The sequence below is a fragment of the Protopterus annectens genome, chromosome 1.part0, assembly GCF_019279795.1.
Source record: "Protopterus annectens isolate FY-2018-M chromosome 1.part0, PAN1.0, whole genome shotgun sequence".
NCBI lineage: Eukaryota > Metazoa > Chordata > Ceratodontiformes > Protopteridae > Protopterus > Protopterus annectens.
In genome coordinates, this window is record NC_056725.1 from 904,527,648 (window position 1) to 904,545,745 (window position 18,098).

Consider the following 18,098-nt stretch of genomic DNA (forward strand, 5'->3'; position numbering starts at 1 on the left):
ATAGAACATGTGCTACCATGCATGTGTAAAGTGACTTTGGCTTTGGACCATGCAAATTGGGAGGTCACATTTTCCATGCAGATTGGAAAGTCACATTTTTCATTGATGATGGCGTGAAGTTTTTGATTGGGAAGCTGTTACCTTTTAAAACAGATGTGTCTTATATTTGGGGGAGTTCACTACACACCCCATTAGGCATGCCCCCCATTCCTTCTGATATATCTGTATCTAAGGTCTATATTAGTTCTTTGCAATGCAATGCAATTGCAGCAAACACCAGATCATCGACCCTCATTCTGTGAAAATACTTGCCCTACAGTACAACAGACCCATAGCTATGCAAATCAAACCCACCCCCCAACTATAGATACCAACTCCGAGATCGCACAGCAGTGGAGAAAAGGGCAAAGTTGTGTTGAAGGGAAAATATTTACTTGCCCTTGGTAAATTCAGAGAATCACTGAAACATGTTTCGCTGAATGAGGGCCGATGATCCGGTGTTCGCTGCAATTGCATTGCAACAAACTGATATAGACCCCTATATCTATCTACCCATATATATATATATATATATATATATATATATATATATATATATATATATATATATATATATATATATATATATATATATATATATAAATTCTGAGACTGCACACACTTTGTAGTTTCTCCCTTTACTAATACATCATGATCCTGATTATTGATCCTTTGTCTGTGACAAATAAAACTCAGCCTTCCAATCTGACCCAAACACAGAAGAAATATCTCTAGATGAAAAAGTATTTTAACCCTAATGTATAACAAAAGATATACAACCATTATGAAGGCCATCTTTCACTTCATAACAATAAGACATTACACTATTTTTTTTGCTCTGGTTTTAAGGAAGTGAGAAGTTCCAAATAAAATACACGCAACTTTATAAGTTGACATCAACCCTGTGCAAATGAAAATTCAGTTAACAGAAAATGGAACTCATAATAAATTCAGTCCAAAGTCAGTTTGTTTTATGTCTGACAGAAACAAACTTAGCAAACCTCAAGTAAAAAAAAAAAAAAAAAAAAAAAAAAAAAAACAGTAGAACTTTGTTGCAAATGCAAGACCTCACATGAAATTTAAAATCCCATGCAGGTATCACTAAGCAGTGAATAAAATCTGATAATGAAGAATGAAACAATATGTGCAGTTACACCTAAAATTAAAAAAAAAAAAGCTTACAGATCTCAAAATAGGGGGTGTATAACCTGTAAAAAAAAAAAAGTATTTGCTTAAGACAAAATTAAATAAAATCTGATGGCTGTGTAGGGGGGGGGGGCAACAGAATGGTCTACTTAGAAGTCACCAAATCAGTTTTCTGTGAATTAGTTTGTCAAATGTGAGTGGATTATTACCTTAATAACTGATTTAATGCAGTGCTTGTTCTTTAATTTTTATCCCTCCCTGGGTGGAACCTTAAATTGATTTAAAGGGATCAGTGCTCTATCCCAGTAAACAAATTAAAAATAAATACAATTTATACAATCAGTTAATGGCACTTAGAGACACTAATGGTACAAGGCTGTTATAACTCTGAGGTCACCCCAAAGAAAAGGTGTTTTCTAAATTTCCTATGGATGTTTTCCCTCAAAGTTGTAATATATAAGTAAGGGTATAATACCAAAGTGGTATTTACCCCCTACAAAAAATGGTGTTACTGCTTATAAATCCCCTTTTCTGATATGAAAAAGTGCCAACATGGTAGGTATGTTTTGGTAAAGCATGAATTGCTGATGCCTCACAGCAAGAGGTTCTCTGGTTTGATCCTTGGCTGGGGTGCCTTCTGTGCAGAGTCTGCATGTCCTCCCTGTGGTCGTGTGGATTTCCTCCCACATCCCAAAAACATTCTGTAGGTGGATTGGACACTCTAAATTGGCCCTAGGTGTGACAGCATGCATGTGTGTGCCTTCTGTGGAAGGTTGTGCGCTGGGCTGGCAACCCGACACCGCAAAACTCCACTGCCAATCATGAGCAGACAGGTGATCCCCTGTGGTGACCCCTAACCAGGAAAAGCCGAAAGAAGAAGAAGTAGATGGTGAGTCACAACGAATCCATTAAAACATATACATGTGTATTAGGGAGAGCAAAGAATACACACACACACACACACACACACACACACACACACACACACACACACACACACAAACACACACACACACACACACACACACAAAAGCATTGGCGGGCCTTGCCTGACATTGGTCAAAGCTGATCAGTACACTACCCCGGAAAACAAAAATAAATAAATAAACAGTACTGAACATTTTCTGTGTAGGACACTGAAATTTATCCGCTGGTGCATTGTTTTTTGTAACTTCTGTAACTAATGTAATGTAGTTTTGGGGAAAAAAAACAGTTTTAGTACATACTAGCAAATTTGCATTTGTTTTTAGTACCAGCTTTCTACTTGGTACACAGAAAAATATTGCTTCTTCAATTTTTGTTCTTCTTATTTTCAAATTAGTGTCCCTACATGGGCAAAGGCGACAGTATATTTGCTCATACAACTTCCTTTTAACTGAGATTTAATAACATATTTAAGAAGATATCATTTTCAGCAGATCATTTGATACTGTATTTGCCAGATTCTCCTTTTGGAAGTTCTGAATGTATGTATATAAAGGCAGTTTTCATTATTTTTATTTTGCATCCATATTTGTTATGTTATAGAGGATGTCCAAGCTGTGTGAAAACCTACTTACTGACAAGGGCTATGAAAGAATGCCGCAAACAGAATGCACAACTACAAATAAAAATATAAATGGAGACTACGCATTTCTTTGGGTACAGGTTAAATATTTTAAAACTAATAAAAAGATAGGGTGTGTATTTGAAAGAGATACACAATCTTTTATACTGTGAAAATTACAGGACGTGTAGCTTATACTGAGTGCTCTGAATGCAAATTATAGACCATTTTGTTTGCAACGCAGAATAAGAAATAATGGGGGCTGGACGCCGTAGTACCTTGTGTAGCATAGCAGAGGCCTCTCCATGAGAAGGAATGGTGCTCCTGTGCAATTCCTCATATGAATGAGGGAGGGAAAGAGATGGTGTTTTCATATACCAGCAAAGCTAGTGTTCAGCAAACGCAACCCTGAACCATTCCTTAACACTAATGCAAACTAATGCAATTCTAAGATATGCAATGCAAAGGAGTTCATTAGGCATAAAATACATACCCCACCCATTGTTAATGAAGAACCAACAAGGGAAGCAGGATACATGTTATATGGCTGGAATAATAAGAAGTAACTCAAAGGGTTTTGACAGATCTAACAAGGACAGACACTTACACACCTGGTGTATTATGACAACAATAGTACTATACTGCATTAAGAATTATACTCCAAAATCAAATAAAAGATGAAACTTATGTGCTATTGTCATCTGAGATCTGACCATCACAGCATTTTCAGAAGTGTGTATAGTAAGAAAAAAAGAAGTTATGTGCTCACCATAATGTTCCATGTTTGTAGTCCATCTCGCCCTTCATTCTTACATATGGGTTCGGAGCCGATCCTCGGCTCTGACTCGGCTAATTACAAAGCTCAAAGTCTCTTCAGTTGGCTCATGGCAAGGTAGGTATCCCATAGTACACTAGTAAGAATCCCCAGATCTTGTTTACTGCTGACTATAAAAGTGATAGAAAAGTTTTCCATAAGGAACAACAAAGATGAAAGGTCTCCACCCTACCAAAGGCAATACTATCTTGTCTCCAGATCCTCTAAGGATACATGGATGGGGGTAGGTGGGTGGGTTTGTAAGAATGAAGGCTGAGATGGACTACAAGCACTGAATGTTATGATGAGTACATAACTTCTTTATGTTCTGTAGTCCTATCTCACCTTCATTCTTACATATGGGACAGCATCTCTAGCAACATTTTCTCAGGTGGCTCATGGGAATATACTCCTAAGAACCATCGAACCAAATGAGGCTCTACCCCTTGAGGTCAAATCCAATTTGTAATGTGTAATAAAAGTATGAGGGGTAGCCCAAGTTGCTGCTGCACAAATGCTATCAATTGGGACTCTGGCTTGAAAAGCAGCTGATGTGGATAGGGACGTGGTAGAATGAGCCTTAATTTTAAACAGAAGTTCCTTTCCATTGGAAGAGTAGATAAATGAGATACAGTTGGAAATCCAATTTGATAGAGTTACCTTAGAGACTGGCAGACATATCCTAGTTTCAGAAAAGGATATGAACAATTGGTCTGATTTTCTAAGTTCCTTGGTTCTATATAGAGAGAACTGTAACTGTCTGTGAACATCAAGTTGATGAAATTTATATTCTGCACTGTTTGAATGATTAGGGAAAAATACTGGCAGTTCGATAGTTTGGTTCAAATTAGACTGCGAGCAAACTTTGGGGATGAAAGAAGGGTTTTGTACGAAGGGAAACTCTGTCTCTATGAAAAATCAAGTAAGGAGGTTTGACTGACAGTGCTTGCAACTCTGACACCCTTCTGGCTGATGTAAAAGCTACTAGGAAAATTGTCTTCCAAGAAAGGAACTTCAGTTCATAAGAAGGCGGGTTCAAAGGATGGGGAAGTAAGTTAGGACAGAATGAAATTTAGACCCCAAGAAGATACAGGTTCCTGAAAGGGAGGTCTTAGCAAGGTAGTACCTTTAAGGAAAGTTTTACACAATCTGTGAGCCATCAGATTAGGCTCATGTTGACCCAAATGAAAATTGGATATCACTGCCAGTTGAACTTTAATTGTAGCAGCAGCTGATCCCTGATGAAAAAGATCGGTTAGGAATTCTAACACCAAGGGAATGGATGCTGTGTAAGGATCTACATTTTTCTCTTTTGCCCAGATAGAAAATCTTCTCCATTTGCTAGCGTATAAATTCCTCATGGAAGGTTTGTGGGAAGACGTGAGGATATGGGTCACTGTAGGTGAAAAATTATGAAGCCTGACTAGGGATGGAAGTGGAGTAGCCATGCTGTCAAGTTGAGGGTGTGGAGGCAGGGGTGGAGGGTGCCTGACATATGTGTCAAGAGGTCTGGAACTGGGTCCAGAGTCCATGGATCGTCTAGAAGATGAGGCCTGAGAAAGGGGAACCAAATCTGAAGAGGCCAGTAAGGAGTGATCAGAATCATTCTGCTTCCCAAGGACTTTGCTTTCTGGATCACTTTCGATATGAGCAGAAAGGGGGGAAATGCATAAAGAAATCCCAGAGGCTATTTGTGAACAAGTGTGTCTCTCAGTGACTCCCCCGGAGGGGGGATAAGGGAGAAGTAGTTGCTGCATCTGGTGTTGATTGGACTGGCAAACAGATCGCAGCAAGGCTGACCCCATTTGTGGAAAATCTGCTCCACGACTTTCTGATTCAGAGACCACTCATGCGGCATCAAGATTGCCCTGATGAGCTTGTCGGCTATCACATTGGTTGTCCCCGGGATATGCGTTGCTACTAGAAAGCGCTAGGAAGATATCGCCCATTGCCAAACACGAAGAGCCTCTAAACATAGGGGGTTCCTCCTTGGTTGTTTAAATACCATACCACTGACATATTGTTCGATTGGATTGCTATCGTCCCTAGAGGAAGAAAGTTGTGAAGTGCTTGCAATGCTAGTGGCACTGCTCTCATCTCTAGGACATTGATATTCAAGTGAGCCACGTGATCTTGCCATGTGCCTTGGACAGTCCTGCCTAGATAATGCCCCCTAACCCTATCTGGGAGGCATCTGTGGTCACCATAGCAATGGGTTGGCAAGGAAAGAAGGGTGTTCCTGCCGTTAGTTGATTGGGCTGAATCCACCAATGAAGGTTCTTTTTGCAAGTTTCCATTATCAGAATATGATGAGACAGAGGCAGTTGTTGAAGAGACCACTGGGAAAAGAGTAGCCATTGAAGGATTTGCATATGCAGTCTGGCTAATGGAATTAGTTATGGTAGAAGCCATGGTCCCTAAATGTTTCAGCACTGTCTTAGCCCTGACTCTTTGTTGAGGAAGTAAGCTGTATATCTGTTGTCTGAGATTTTGAATTCTGTCTGCAGGAAGATGAGCCATCATGATGACTGTGTCTATTTCTGCACCTATAAAAGTCACAAATTGAGAGAGTGACAAGGCAGACTTTTCCCAATTTATCTTAATTCCTAGCTGAGTGGAGAGCTGGATGGTTGAATCCCTGGCTTATAGAAGTAGGTGCCTGGTGGTGGCGGTCAGGAGCCAGTCCAGGTATGGAAACACTTGGAATCCAAGACATCTCAAGTGAGCTGTCACTACCGCCATGTATTTGGTGACCACCCTTGGGGCTGTGGTGACACCAAAAGGCAGAGCACAAAATTGGTAATGACTGGCTCCCAGCAAGAAGTGTAGATGACTCCTCAATGCTCTGTCCATTTTGATGTAGTAGTATGCATCTTGGAGGTCTATGGAGCACATCCAGTTGTCTTTCCCTAACAGAGGGAGTATAGACTGCAGGGTTACCATTCAGAACTTGGACTTCTTCACTAATTCGTTTAACTTGCTGAGGTTCAAAATGGGCCTCCAGTCCCCTGTTCATTTTGGCACTAAAAGAATCTGGAGTAAGTTCCGAATCCTATCTGTTCTGCGGGGATGGTTTGGATGACACTCTTTGAAAGCAACTTTTGAACTTCTATGGTTGCTTGATCTCTGTGATTGGGTGGAATATCCAGGATCTTCTTGGGGATATGGGTGGAAGAAAGAAGGATATGGAGTATTCTCTGGTGATTATTCTTTGTACCCACTTGTCTTGGGTGATGTTGAGCCAGGCTTCTGGATACAATGATAAGCGGCCCACGACTGGCTCCAGAGAAGTGCAGCCGGGCCCCACTTCAGGAGTGCTGATAGGGATGACCATGAAAGGAATCGTGGCCACCCTGGTTTTGTGGACCCCTCCTCCTCTAGGGCAATGTCTACCATTAGCTCCTTCTCCTCTGCCTCTGAAGGAGGGATCACCTTGTGCATCCGGGAAAAATCTCTAGGATTTGTTAAACCACATTTTCCCACCTCTCTGACCCTTAGGGTATGGTCTAGAAGGGATGGTAAAACATACAACCATGGCAGAAAGGGTTTTCACTTCCTGTTCGCACCTGGTGAGTGTATCTTTTACCTTTGGTCCAAACAAATAGGAACCATTGAAGGGGGCATTGGTAAAAGTAGATCTGAAGGGCTACACAAAATTACATAAGCACATCCAGGAGTTTCTCCTAAGGGAAACTCCTGAACTCATTGCCCTACTTGCTCCATCAGCTGCATAGGATATCAGCCTCATGGAGGAGTTAACAATGGAGTTTAAGGTGGACAATTGAGCAGTAACTTTCTCCGGGCCTACTTCAGTTGATGTACCTTGGACAGTATCTCCTAGTTCCATTAGGAGATCTCTTTGAAGCCTAGTAAAATGTGTGAGGTAATTCAACGATCTGAGAGTAAAAGCTGCAGAAGAGAAGATACACTTCCCGTATATATCCATCATGGAGACTCCTTGTTCAGTGGATGGACAGATGTAGAAGTCTCTGCTAGTTCCTTCTTTGTGGCTGCCACCACCACCATGGCATCTACAGGCACACCTTTGGTCAAGAACTCTTTCTCTTTGGGGACTGAGAGAAATTTGTTGGGTCTCCTAGAGACTGGTTCCATGATATCAGGAGTTTCCCACACCTTTTGACTAACTAGATGCAGGAGTTCATCAAAAGGTGTAGACACCCAAGAGGCTGAAGGTTGAGACCCAAAAGCCTTCAGGTACACTGACTCCTCATCAGAAGGGGTGATAGTGGGCCAGTTGCCTCTCTACTTCAGCATCTCTAAGATATCTACAAAGGAGATATCATCAGAAGATGACTTAGGAGAACCTTCTGACTCGAGGTCAGTGTCTGAGGTGATGGACTCATCCGGGGAGTCTACATGCTTCCTCTTGCATGTCCTCTTCTGAGGGGGCTCCTCAGAAGGGTATTCTGGGGAAGTCTTGGAAGACTGGGGGCCACCCAATGGGGGCTCCTGAGGCTGCGGGTCTCTGCTGCCAAGAGAGAGAGATGGTGCTGTGACAGCGGTCGGTGTTTGAGGAGGAAGAGTATCGGTACCCTTGTGCAGAGCTGATGACCTAGACAGCATGCTCCTCATCATCTCAAATGCAGATCTCTCTGGCTCCAAGGACATCCCTGGTTCTAAGGAAATGGAAGTAGCCCTTGGTTCCAAAGCGATCAGCTCCGAGATGGAAGTAGGGTCTGAGCTCAACCTAGCCAATGCACTGAGAGGTAGACTCAGCACCAAAGAAGTTTGGGTCCAAGCATCCCTGTCGACGCCGACTGGTGAGCTCCCGCTCCTAGACACCAAGGATGGTGCTGAAGGTGTCAGAGTGAAACTCAGCTCCGAGACAGACACAAGGGGTGCTGGAACCAAGGGTTCCCAAGTGGCACCAAAACCTCCCACTCCGAAGAACCAACACGGCTCGGAGGAGGAACAGCAACAGGGAAAATGGTCTTAGATGGCTCTGGAACCAACTGGGTCAGAGCCAGCAACAATTTTGGTAAAGCAGATGACTTCAAAAGTCTAAGCACTACTCTCCCTCTACATCCTTTTCTGAAAGGCTTTTGGATGATCTGGATGACAGGGTAGGCAACCTAGATCTCTGATATATATTAGATCGTACAGTTGGGGAGACCAGCAATAACTCTCTGGACCAACTCTGATGTAATTTCTCAGTGGTTGGTTCCGAAAGACTTGGGGCCAACACTGCAGTGTCAACATCAATAATCATGACCAGCTCAGAGGACAGTGGAGCCAAAGAGGTGGAAGGCTTATCCAATTTCAATACTTTCTGAGGAGGTCCAGACAACAGGAGAATGTCTTTTTGCTGACTTGACCTTCTCTTTCTTTGAAGAGGGAGACTTGGATGATGATGAAGAGCTGGCTAAATCCTCCTCAAGAAAGGCTTAAGGAGACCTTTTAGGATTAATTTGTTCTTCCTTTCTTGGAGAACTCGGGAACTGAAGGAGTGACAGAAAGAACAAGTTTCCTGAAGATGAATGGATCTGAGGCAGTAAATACAGTTACTATGCCTGTCAGTGATTGACATTTCACTTAAGGCACTTTTTAAAACCCAAAGTTTTATGATCTTTGGACTCCTTAGACATGCTTAGTACAAACAGAACTCTATTAACGACAGAAGAGAGGACAAGGTCCTCTAACTTAAATGGGCCACACCCTGTAAGAAACACTGCATACAAGAACACAGCCAAGGACTAGGTCCTCTAACTTAAATGAGCTTAGCCCCACTCAGATAAACTCACACACAGATGAGCAAAAAACAGAGGACTGTGTCCTCTAACTTAAACAGGCCTAGCCCTGTTGAGGAAACAACACCAGAAAGATTAATAGTGGACTAGGTCCTCTAACTTAAATTGACCTAGCTGTTAAGAAACAGGAAAGAAGCTAAGTCAGAAAAGTACCACAAAATGTAAATTTAAACAACGGGCTAAAAACTAGCCAATAAGGAAGTAAACGACACTGCACACAAAAATACTATTCAATTGAAATGCAATACTAGAAAAACAAGGTCCTAACACAAACGTGGAACTATGCTAATAGAAAAACTATTTCAAACTAGCACAGAGAAGGGATACCACTCAGAGAACAAAAAACGGGCCTAGAGATCTCAGCAATAACTACAGAAAATAGCAAAAAACACACTATTATTTACTACCTATGATAACTATTACCGAAACTATGTAAGCTAAGCTATATTATATGCAAAAGTATCAATAAGAACTATAATGATAACGAAAAATATCCAACTTAGCCACAGCCAAGCAAGAAGCACTTCTGAACTTGTAGACAAGGCAAGCAAGATCTGGGGATTCTTACTAGTGCACTATGGGATACCTACCTTGCCACGAACCAACTGAGAGACTTTGAGGTTTGTAATCGGCAGAGATGGAGCCGAGGATCAGCTCCGAACCCATATGTAAGAATGAAGGCAAGATAGGACTACAGAACATGAGAAGTTAATAAAATGAGATACAAAGTAGAGCCGGGGAAAAGTCTAGTATTTGTAATACATACATTAATTACTTCCATGAGAAACAGAAAAAGAGATTCGTTATGTGACACATATGTAGTTGATCTGTATAAAGTAATGTACATATAAGAAACAAAAGTGAAAGAAGATAGAAAACAACAGAATGGTGTTTATGTTTGATTTGGAAAAACTAGTTATTTAGAGGTGAAAGAGAAAATATATCTCCAGTAGAAAATAATAGAAAGCAGTGGCCGGGGATGGTTTATTCTGATACAAGTATAAGGAAATAATGATGTAGGTATGGAATATAATAAGGAAAAGTATGAGACGTGGGAAGAGCACACCAATTATTCAGCCATGACTTAAATACAGATGAGAAAGTCAAGGTGTTACATCAGGGGTTCAGAATAGCAGGAGCATGAATATGTGACCCTGAATAGCAATCTATATGCTAAGTCTACTCTGGAGATTAAATAGCCTTTTTACAAGGACTCAAACTGTATGTTAATGCCCCCACCAAATTTATCATTTTCACTCTAAGGTTGCTCAGTCTCAAAGAACTGTCTAGGACTCTGACAGTTTTAAGCTTGCATGTTGCTCTCTTTTCCAAACTCATACGAACTCAGAGTGTGAAAGTTGTGGGCCCCCTTCCAACATTGGAGGTGGTATGGATGCTAATGTTTACATCTGCTGGCAGTGCATTATGTATTTGATATTCATGTCTTCAGATATCATGCTGCAGGTCAATCTGCACTTGCTGTCAGCATCTGATAGATGTGCATTTCAAGGACAAGTCTGCACCTTTGTGGTGCACTTCCAAGGATGGGCTATGAAAGGAGGTACAGTGAGGCTGGGTACAGAAAAACAGGAAGGCTTAGACCTTTTGAGTGGTCACAGCAGAGGGAGTAAAGAGAATTATTATGTAATGTGTTTATAAGCAAAGTTTAGGTTTTAAAGGAATATTATACTGTTTGCGTAGGAGAACAGAATGTACACTAAAATGTATTGCAAGGACTAACAGGGATAGAATGACAGAGAATACACATACTGTCATAGTGTGAGGATGTATGGAAGTGGAAAACATAAAGGGAGGAGATACACTGTAGCTGCTGACTGATGAAGATCTATGTAATATTAATTAAGGATAAACGTCAAGAGGACAACAGAGCAGACTGCAGTGTAATAGAAAAATCTAGAAGCAGAAAAGAGAAGGTGGAAGAAAAGTAAGAGCCATGGAAGGCTGATAATGTCATAAATAACATGTGACTGAAGTAACAACAAGTGAAAGGATGGGCTATAGGTCTGTAAGATCAGTGGATGTGCCAATGTATGTGCATTTAAAGAAACAACGGAGTAGCACAGCTGCTTGAATATTGGGTAAGTAACTGCTTTCTGAGTATGAAGGAAGGTTCCAGCATTTAATGACATGGCTGGCAGAAAGACATTTACATGATTGGCATAGGTGAAGTTTCCAAAGAGATTACTATGTTTAATAACTTGAAAAGTGAGGTCACCTGTGATCTTAAGATTCTGGAAGGTATTGTTTCTGTTAAAAAGTTGTACATGGCAGGGCAAGATTGTTTGTAAAGTAACTTATGAAAAACTTTAATGAGTAGGTTGTGTTAACCTTCTAATCAGTGTTTATAAATTGTTGGACAGCATTAAAGAAGCATTTGAAGTAGCTCAACTCTATAGCTTTTAGCTAAATAAACAAATAAATAAACCTGCAATGAAAAATCAGCATCCTAACTGAAAGATATTTAATGAAAATACTGCTAATTGTATTACCTACCAGTTCTAGTCTAATTTTTATCATACTGCTTTTTAACTACATACATCTCGAACCACAAGATATTCACTCCATGTCATTAAGATGTTAATCAAAGTTTTGTCTCAGTAGCTAAGATATCTGAATTCATCATATATGATCAGTGTCAGTCTAATATATTAATATCTACATCAGTTTCTCATCCGTCGTTACATACCTCTTTCACCAGGCCGTCCATCATTACCAGGAGGCCCAGGGAAGCCTGGACGACCTCCTGCCCCAGGTTCTCCTCTTGGTCCAGTGCTGCCAGTAGGTCCAGGTGGTCCTGGTGGTCCAGGAATAGTGTTGCGGTTTGAATAGTAGTCATTTGGTATTTGGTTCAACATTTGGTTAAACCTAGACATCTGACCTTTAACATAAAAGAAAACACTTTTGTTAGTAAGAATAAAATACTGCAACTTATAGATAGTGTAACTCTGTAGACAGAAAGAGGTCTAAACATTACCTTTCATGACAAGCATCTGACAGTACGCAGAAGAGTTCAGTATTATAATCACAGCACTTGGTATAATAATTGATGCAAAAAAAATAGCACTAAAGGTGTAAACATGGGTGTAGATGAGTGCGGGCCTACATAAAATTAGTATACCCCTTTTCATGTTTAAAGAACTCACCATATATCTTCCAAAGCAGAACACTTTACCTGGTACATACTTACTTTTGTTTTGTCTCCACAATTTATATATATATATATATATATATATATATATATATATATATATATATATTTTTTTTTTTTGCACATGGGATCGGGATGTCACTTCAACAGTGACAATCATCTCTAGCCAAGGTTTACACTGCTGGGGCTTTCCCTGCCACAGAAGTTCATCCATACCACTCATTCACACACACACACACACACACACACACACTCGCTTCTAGGGCCAGTTTAGAGTGTCCAATCCACCTGCTGCATGTCTTTGGGTGAGGAAACTGGAGCAGTCGGAGGAAACTCATGCGGACTCCTCACAGAAGACACCCCAGCCAAGAATCAAATTGGAGAACCTCTTCTGTGAGGTGATAACGTTAACCGTTGCATCACCACGGCCACACACACACACACACACACACACACACACACACACACACACACACACACACACACACACACACACACACACACACACACACACACACACACGTGTGTGTGTGTGTGTGTGTGTTTGTGTATGTACATATTTATATATTATTTGGGACACTTTTTCTAAAAGGTCACAGGACTAATCCCTATCTTTCATCCATGCCTTAATTTTCTGATAATCTGCTCTATCCTTTCCAGAGCTATGCCTTTCTTGACAATCATTGGGTACAAGGCCTTGAAGCTCATTCTGACAGGGTTTTGCTTTATCAGAGAAAGCATAGCCTCACTAATAAGCCGCAAACACACACACACACACACACACACACACACACACACACACACACACACACACACACACACACACCCCTATGGGCACTTGGAAAAAAACTGCCACTCAAACTGATGTTTTCATGTTAAACAACATTTTACCACTGATGCTTCTGGTAAATTTTCCAGCAACTTGCTTCCAATTAAATAATCTCTGCTTTTAGCAAAACTTCCAAGCAGCTTTGCCATTCAGTCAAACTCCTAAAAATACTAACATCAGCAATCCTAACAGGTCTGCTTACATGGAAACTGCATTACTTCTTCAGAGCAAAGTAATGAAGTTTAGAACTGAGCTACAAACACTTAAGATAGCCGCCACTGGAACGCCTAATATTCAAAGCTTGGTACACTCTCATTGCACTCTGTTTTGCATGGTTTACCATCAAAATTTGGAAATGCAGCTCGACGAAAATGGGTTGTGTTCTACCAAGGCCCGTAATGTCGAACTGACAATATACGGCTTCATAGTAGTGGAAGTGAGTGCACATTCGCTAATTTGCACTGGACGTTTTGAATTGAGATTGCAGTACAGTGTGGATCGGGAAATGTTCCCTTTTCCTCAGTATAATGCGATCTCAGAGTCGGTATACATAATTTGCAGGGGGTGTGCCCACTGCAAAAATGTTACTACTAACACAGACTTTCAACATTGGAACTTCCAGTGTTTGAATGTCAATTTCATGGTTACCAATTCCAACATTTTGGTAATTTGGTATTACCAAATTCGGTTAAAAAAGTCAATAATTTTGTAGAAAAATGTTTTGATTTTCTACATTTTGATAGTAAACCATTTTGCACACTGTGTTACAAAATTACCTGTTCCATCGTAATTATGGCTTTATTATCAGATCCATACATTCAGTTACTGGGAAAGTTCCAGAGCTATGCATTCCAGCACGCCCTTCTAGCTTTCCATCTCTTTTACCTCTCATCTCTGGAGGCAAACTTGCTTGTTGAAAATATCCATTGAACTCTTCAGCACATGTATGTTTAGTCACCAGTCTAATTTCCTTTCTGTCTTGCATTTGCACTGTAAATGCCCTACTCACTGCAATTCAGTAATGAATAATGCTAAATTCTTTAGACATGAACCAAACACAAAAAGCATCTAGCTGTGTTTCATTTTTAAAGTACTCTGTGCCTTAAAATGTACTCAGAAGCCATGCTTACTGCTGAAGTCAAGTTAAAACTCTTTTGGCTGACAACTTAGATCTAATACTGTGGAAACTAGAAATAAAATGCAAAGTGCAGTCAAACAAAATGGATCTTACTTACTGTTAATCATCTGTTCACAGACTTGTCTGGCAACTGATCGCATCAAGTTCTGAGAAGCCATATCCCCCTAGATAGAAATTGTGATTTATCAGTGTCAGCTGACATAAGGTTTATTGGTTCCACAATAGTGAAATGTCATAATGTATTTTAAAGAAAGAATACTTACCCTGTCACCTTTTTCTCCTCTTATGCCAACTGGCCCCTAAAACAAACATGACATCAGTAAAAAGGCAAAACACATAACATTTCAATGTAGCTACAAAGCTACAGTCTAATAAGATACAACAAGTTACATTTCTTACTAACTACACAAAGGCATTCATGAAAACTTCAAGTGACTTATTCTGTTAAAAATTGTGAATGTGGTTCTCTATATAGTTTAAATCATTTAGAGCTTCAGCATAGTCTGAGACCCAACAATTGTCCATGGTACTCCTTCAATCCCACTCAGGAAAAGCAGCTGGTCATCAAGTCTGTGACAATGTCATGATGGTCATCAAGTCTGTGACAATGTCATGATGTGGGCTACTTCTGTGCTGTCCTGTCTACAGTTTCCTGCATCACTGTGCCTAATGAAAGAGATAGGTCAAAATGCAAAAAGGTTGCTCTGGGCAAGACACTAATTCATTTCTACAATCACAAGATGGACACAACTTGTTTCACAGTATATGCAAATGAGAAAGTGTGCAGACCTTCATAGGCAGATCTATAGTCAACTGTGTGTTCCAAACAGTTGTATATATGGACTGCTTGGAATCATAAAGTGAAAAGTGATGGCACATGCCATTAAATATTTGACATGTACCCTGCCTCATTTCTAATTTACCAAAGCCATGATCCACTGCAGCAGAAGACAGCCCCTAACACTAGTAATCTAAAATATTATAGATATTAACATAAAAGACTGCATATATCCATATATATATATATATATATATATATAGGTATATGGCATGCTTTGATGTTTTACTTTGAAAAAGTATATAGGAGATACTTCTGTGCATGTGTTTATATGGATATATACACACATATATGTGTATATATATATATATATATATATATATATATATATATATATATATATATATATATATATCAGTATGTGCACAGGATGCATTCCTCACTACAATTTTCTTCCCATTTCCCACCAATTCACTAATACAAAGATGTCACTTGGACATAGGTTCATAGATTACTACTAGGCTAACTGCCCTTGTGGGCCATTTGAAGCCTAACCAATTATCCATGTAAGAATCAAACCTCACACCTTATGTCTATAAGGCAAACACCTTAAACATTATGCCAGCCTGCCCAGAGTTCCTTGTCAAGTTTGGCAGGCATTTTTGGAATCTAGAAACTTACATTTACTTCTGCATGCAATGAGCTTTTTTCTTTTATTGCAGAGACTGTTTATATTTTAGTTCTACCATAGGGGTTTATTTTTAAATTTAGCTTTGTATTTACTTCAATTTAGCAGTAATGGATTTCACATACACAGAGGGGTCATCAGGTTTGAAGGGGATGTTAGCCAGGTGATTAAATCAGTTTTAGATTAGCTTCAGCATACTCTCTGAATACAGTTAATGGAAGATGCTCCAGTTTCAGTATTATGGTGAATGTGAGTAATTTAAGGTTCAATTTGACTAGGAAGGAAGTTGTATCTGGTAGGGAACACAGCTGTCCCACAATGGTGATAACCAAGTCCACAACTGGAGACTAGCTGATCCAGCAAGTTTGCATTTATGAAGTCCAAACATCCCCGGTCATACATGCTGGTGTCACATCAGTTTTCCACTACACCTCAACATCTACTGTGCAAACGTAATGTAATTCATTTACCTATAATGTTTTTGAATTGCAGATGGTGGTAAGAAATGGTGTGGAACAGTGAAAGAGACAACTGCAGACAGACTTCTGTCTTGTAATACTCAACCTTCTGTCTCGTTGCTGCTTTTTTATGCACAGAGGCATGGCTGTATAAACAGATCATGGCAAAGTTTACATGTTGGCAGACAGACTTTACTCAGCTACCTCACTTCTTTATGAATATGGCCCAATATCAATGCACTTCAGCATGTGATTTCATATATTAACACTTCACAATGTTCCCATTACTTTTTGTCTGATGGTCAGGTTCACTGACACACCAGAAAGAATGGCAGATTGTGCACAAAATCTCTGAACTGTCACCTCACTTGTCTGTTGGTCCTGCTTCTCAGTGGCTAAATGCACCAGGGTTGCTGGAAGCATTGGCAAACACAATGCCCCTTTGCCAGCTCTTATGCCAGTAAACTGGTCTGTGATACGATTTTTAGTTATTTTGCTTTACCATTTCAAAATGTATCGATCCAGCCTTAATACTGATTTTGGATGTTACAACAGTTAATATACTACCTCTCTAATAAAAGTGAAGATAACCTGATTTTTCTTGAGATCTCTGGTCACTATAATCACTTCAGATACAGATGCACAGAGATAAACAGTGGTGATCATTTAAATCATGGTATTCTTTCATACATCCCTTTCCAAAGCATGACAATTTCTAGGTAATAAAATGTAAAACATTCGAGATAAGCAAAGATACGTCGAGGAAAGAATACTTAGGAGAGAAAGTCATACTGCTCTGGCCAGATGTAGTCCACTGAATTACCTGGGTTACACAGTGAAATAATTCTTTGGCCTATGTCTTTGTTGAACATACTTCTCAACCGTGTGTTAGTCCTTTCATAGATTGATCTCTTTGTATTTGTGGGTGGGGTGGGGGAAGCCAAGGCAAAGTTATTTAGTACTTATTTAAATTTACTTTCATTTTGTTAACCTGGTAATGTCACTGGTTTGAAGAAAATATTCAGGCATGATCCAAGCCAGCAAACAAGAACTATCGCTCCAATAAAAGTGAAAACATTATAACAGGTAATATAGTAACAAAAGTAACACTGTAATTAAAGAAATTATTTATTGTTAATGCATGAAAAGTTATCAGTACACATATGCATCAACATACATTCAGGAAAGATAGAAAAATACTTGTGAGCGTTATTATTATGTTTACACAGGGTAAATATATAATCACTATGTATACACTTCATTATTGAGGCAGATTTGGAAAGAGTTAGAGATTAATGGTCTTAATGTTAACAGGCAAGACAACTACAAGGACAGATGGTGTCGCTAGTACCTTTAATACCACAAATAATTAAAGTGATGTCATAGTTTGTTAGACTGAATTAACTAAATCTGGGTGTAGTAAAATAAGGGATGCATTGGACGTTATAGGCTCAGAAGATGTTATAAAGTTCAGGGATGCTGACAGAAATCCATTAAATAAGTCAGGTTTCTTATTAAGAGTTACTTGGGGTAGAAAGTAGTGGCTTCTTTAATCAAAAGACAGAATTAAATAATTTTGATGTTTAGTATCAAACTGAGAATGTAAGATAAAAATATGCAACACAGAAGAAATACCAATAAGGCTGAAGTTATGTTATAAGGAGGCTGACTATACCAAAACAAGTACACTTACATTTAGAGAAGAGATCAGAAATTCTAAATGTT

At 39.6% G+C, this 18,098-nt stretch overlaps 1 protein-coding gene across 3 annotated transcripts in view; it reads right to left on the reverse strand.

Annotated features, from left to right (window-relative positions):
- The window catches only part of COL12A1 (collagen type XII alpha 1 chain), a 589,904-nt gene that overhangs the window by 10,383 nt on the left and 561,423 nt on the right, over nt 1-18,098 (reverse strand). For all 3 annotated transcript variants that reach the window (XM_044063907.1, XM_044063925.1, XM_044063915.1), the window contains 3 exons: nt 14,713-14,748; nt 14,547-14,613; nt 12,021-12,212 (listed from right to left, as the gene is read on the reverse strand). In XM_044063907.1, coding sequence (XP_043919842.1) covers nt 12,021-12,212; nt 14,547-14,613; nt 14,713-14,748 — 295 coding nt within the window. The remainder of the gene's footprint in view (nt 1-12,020; nt 12,213-14,546; nt 14,614-14,712; nt 14,749-18,098) is intronic.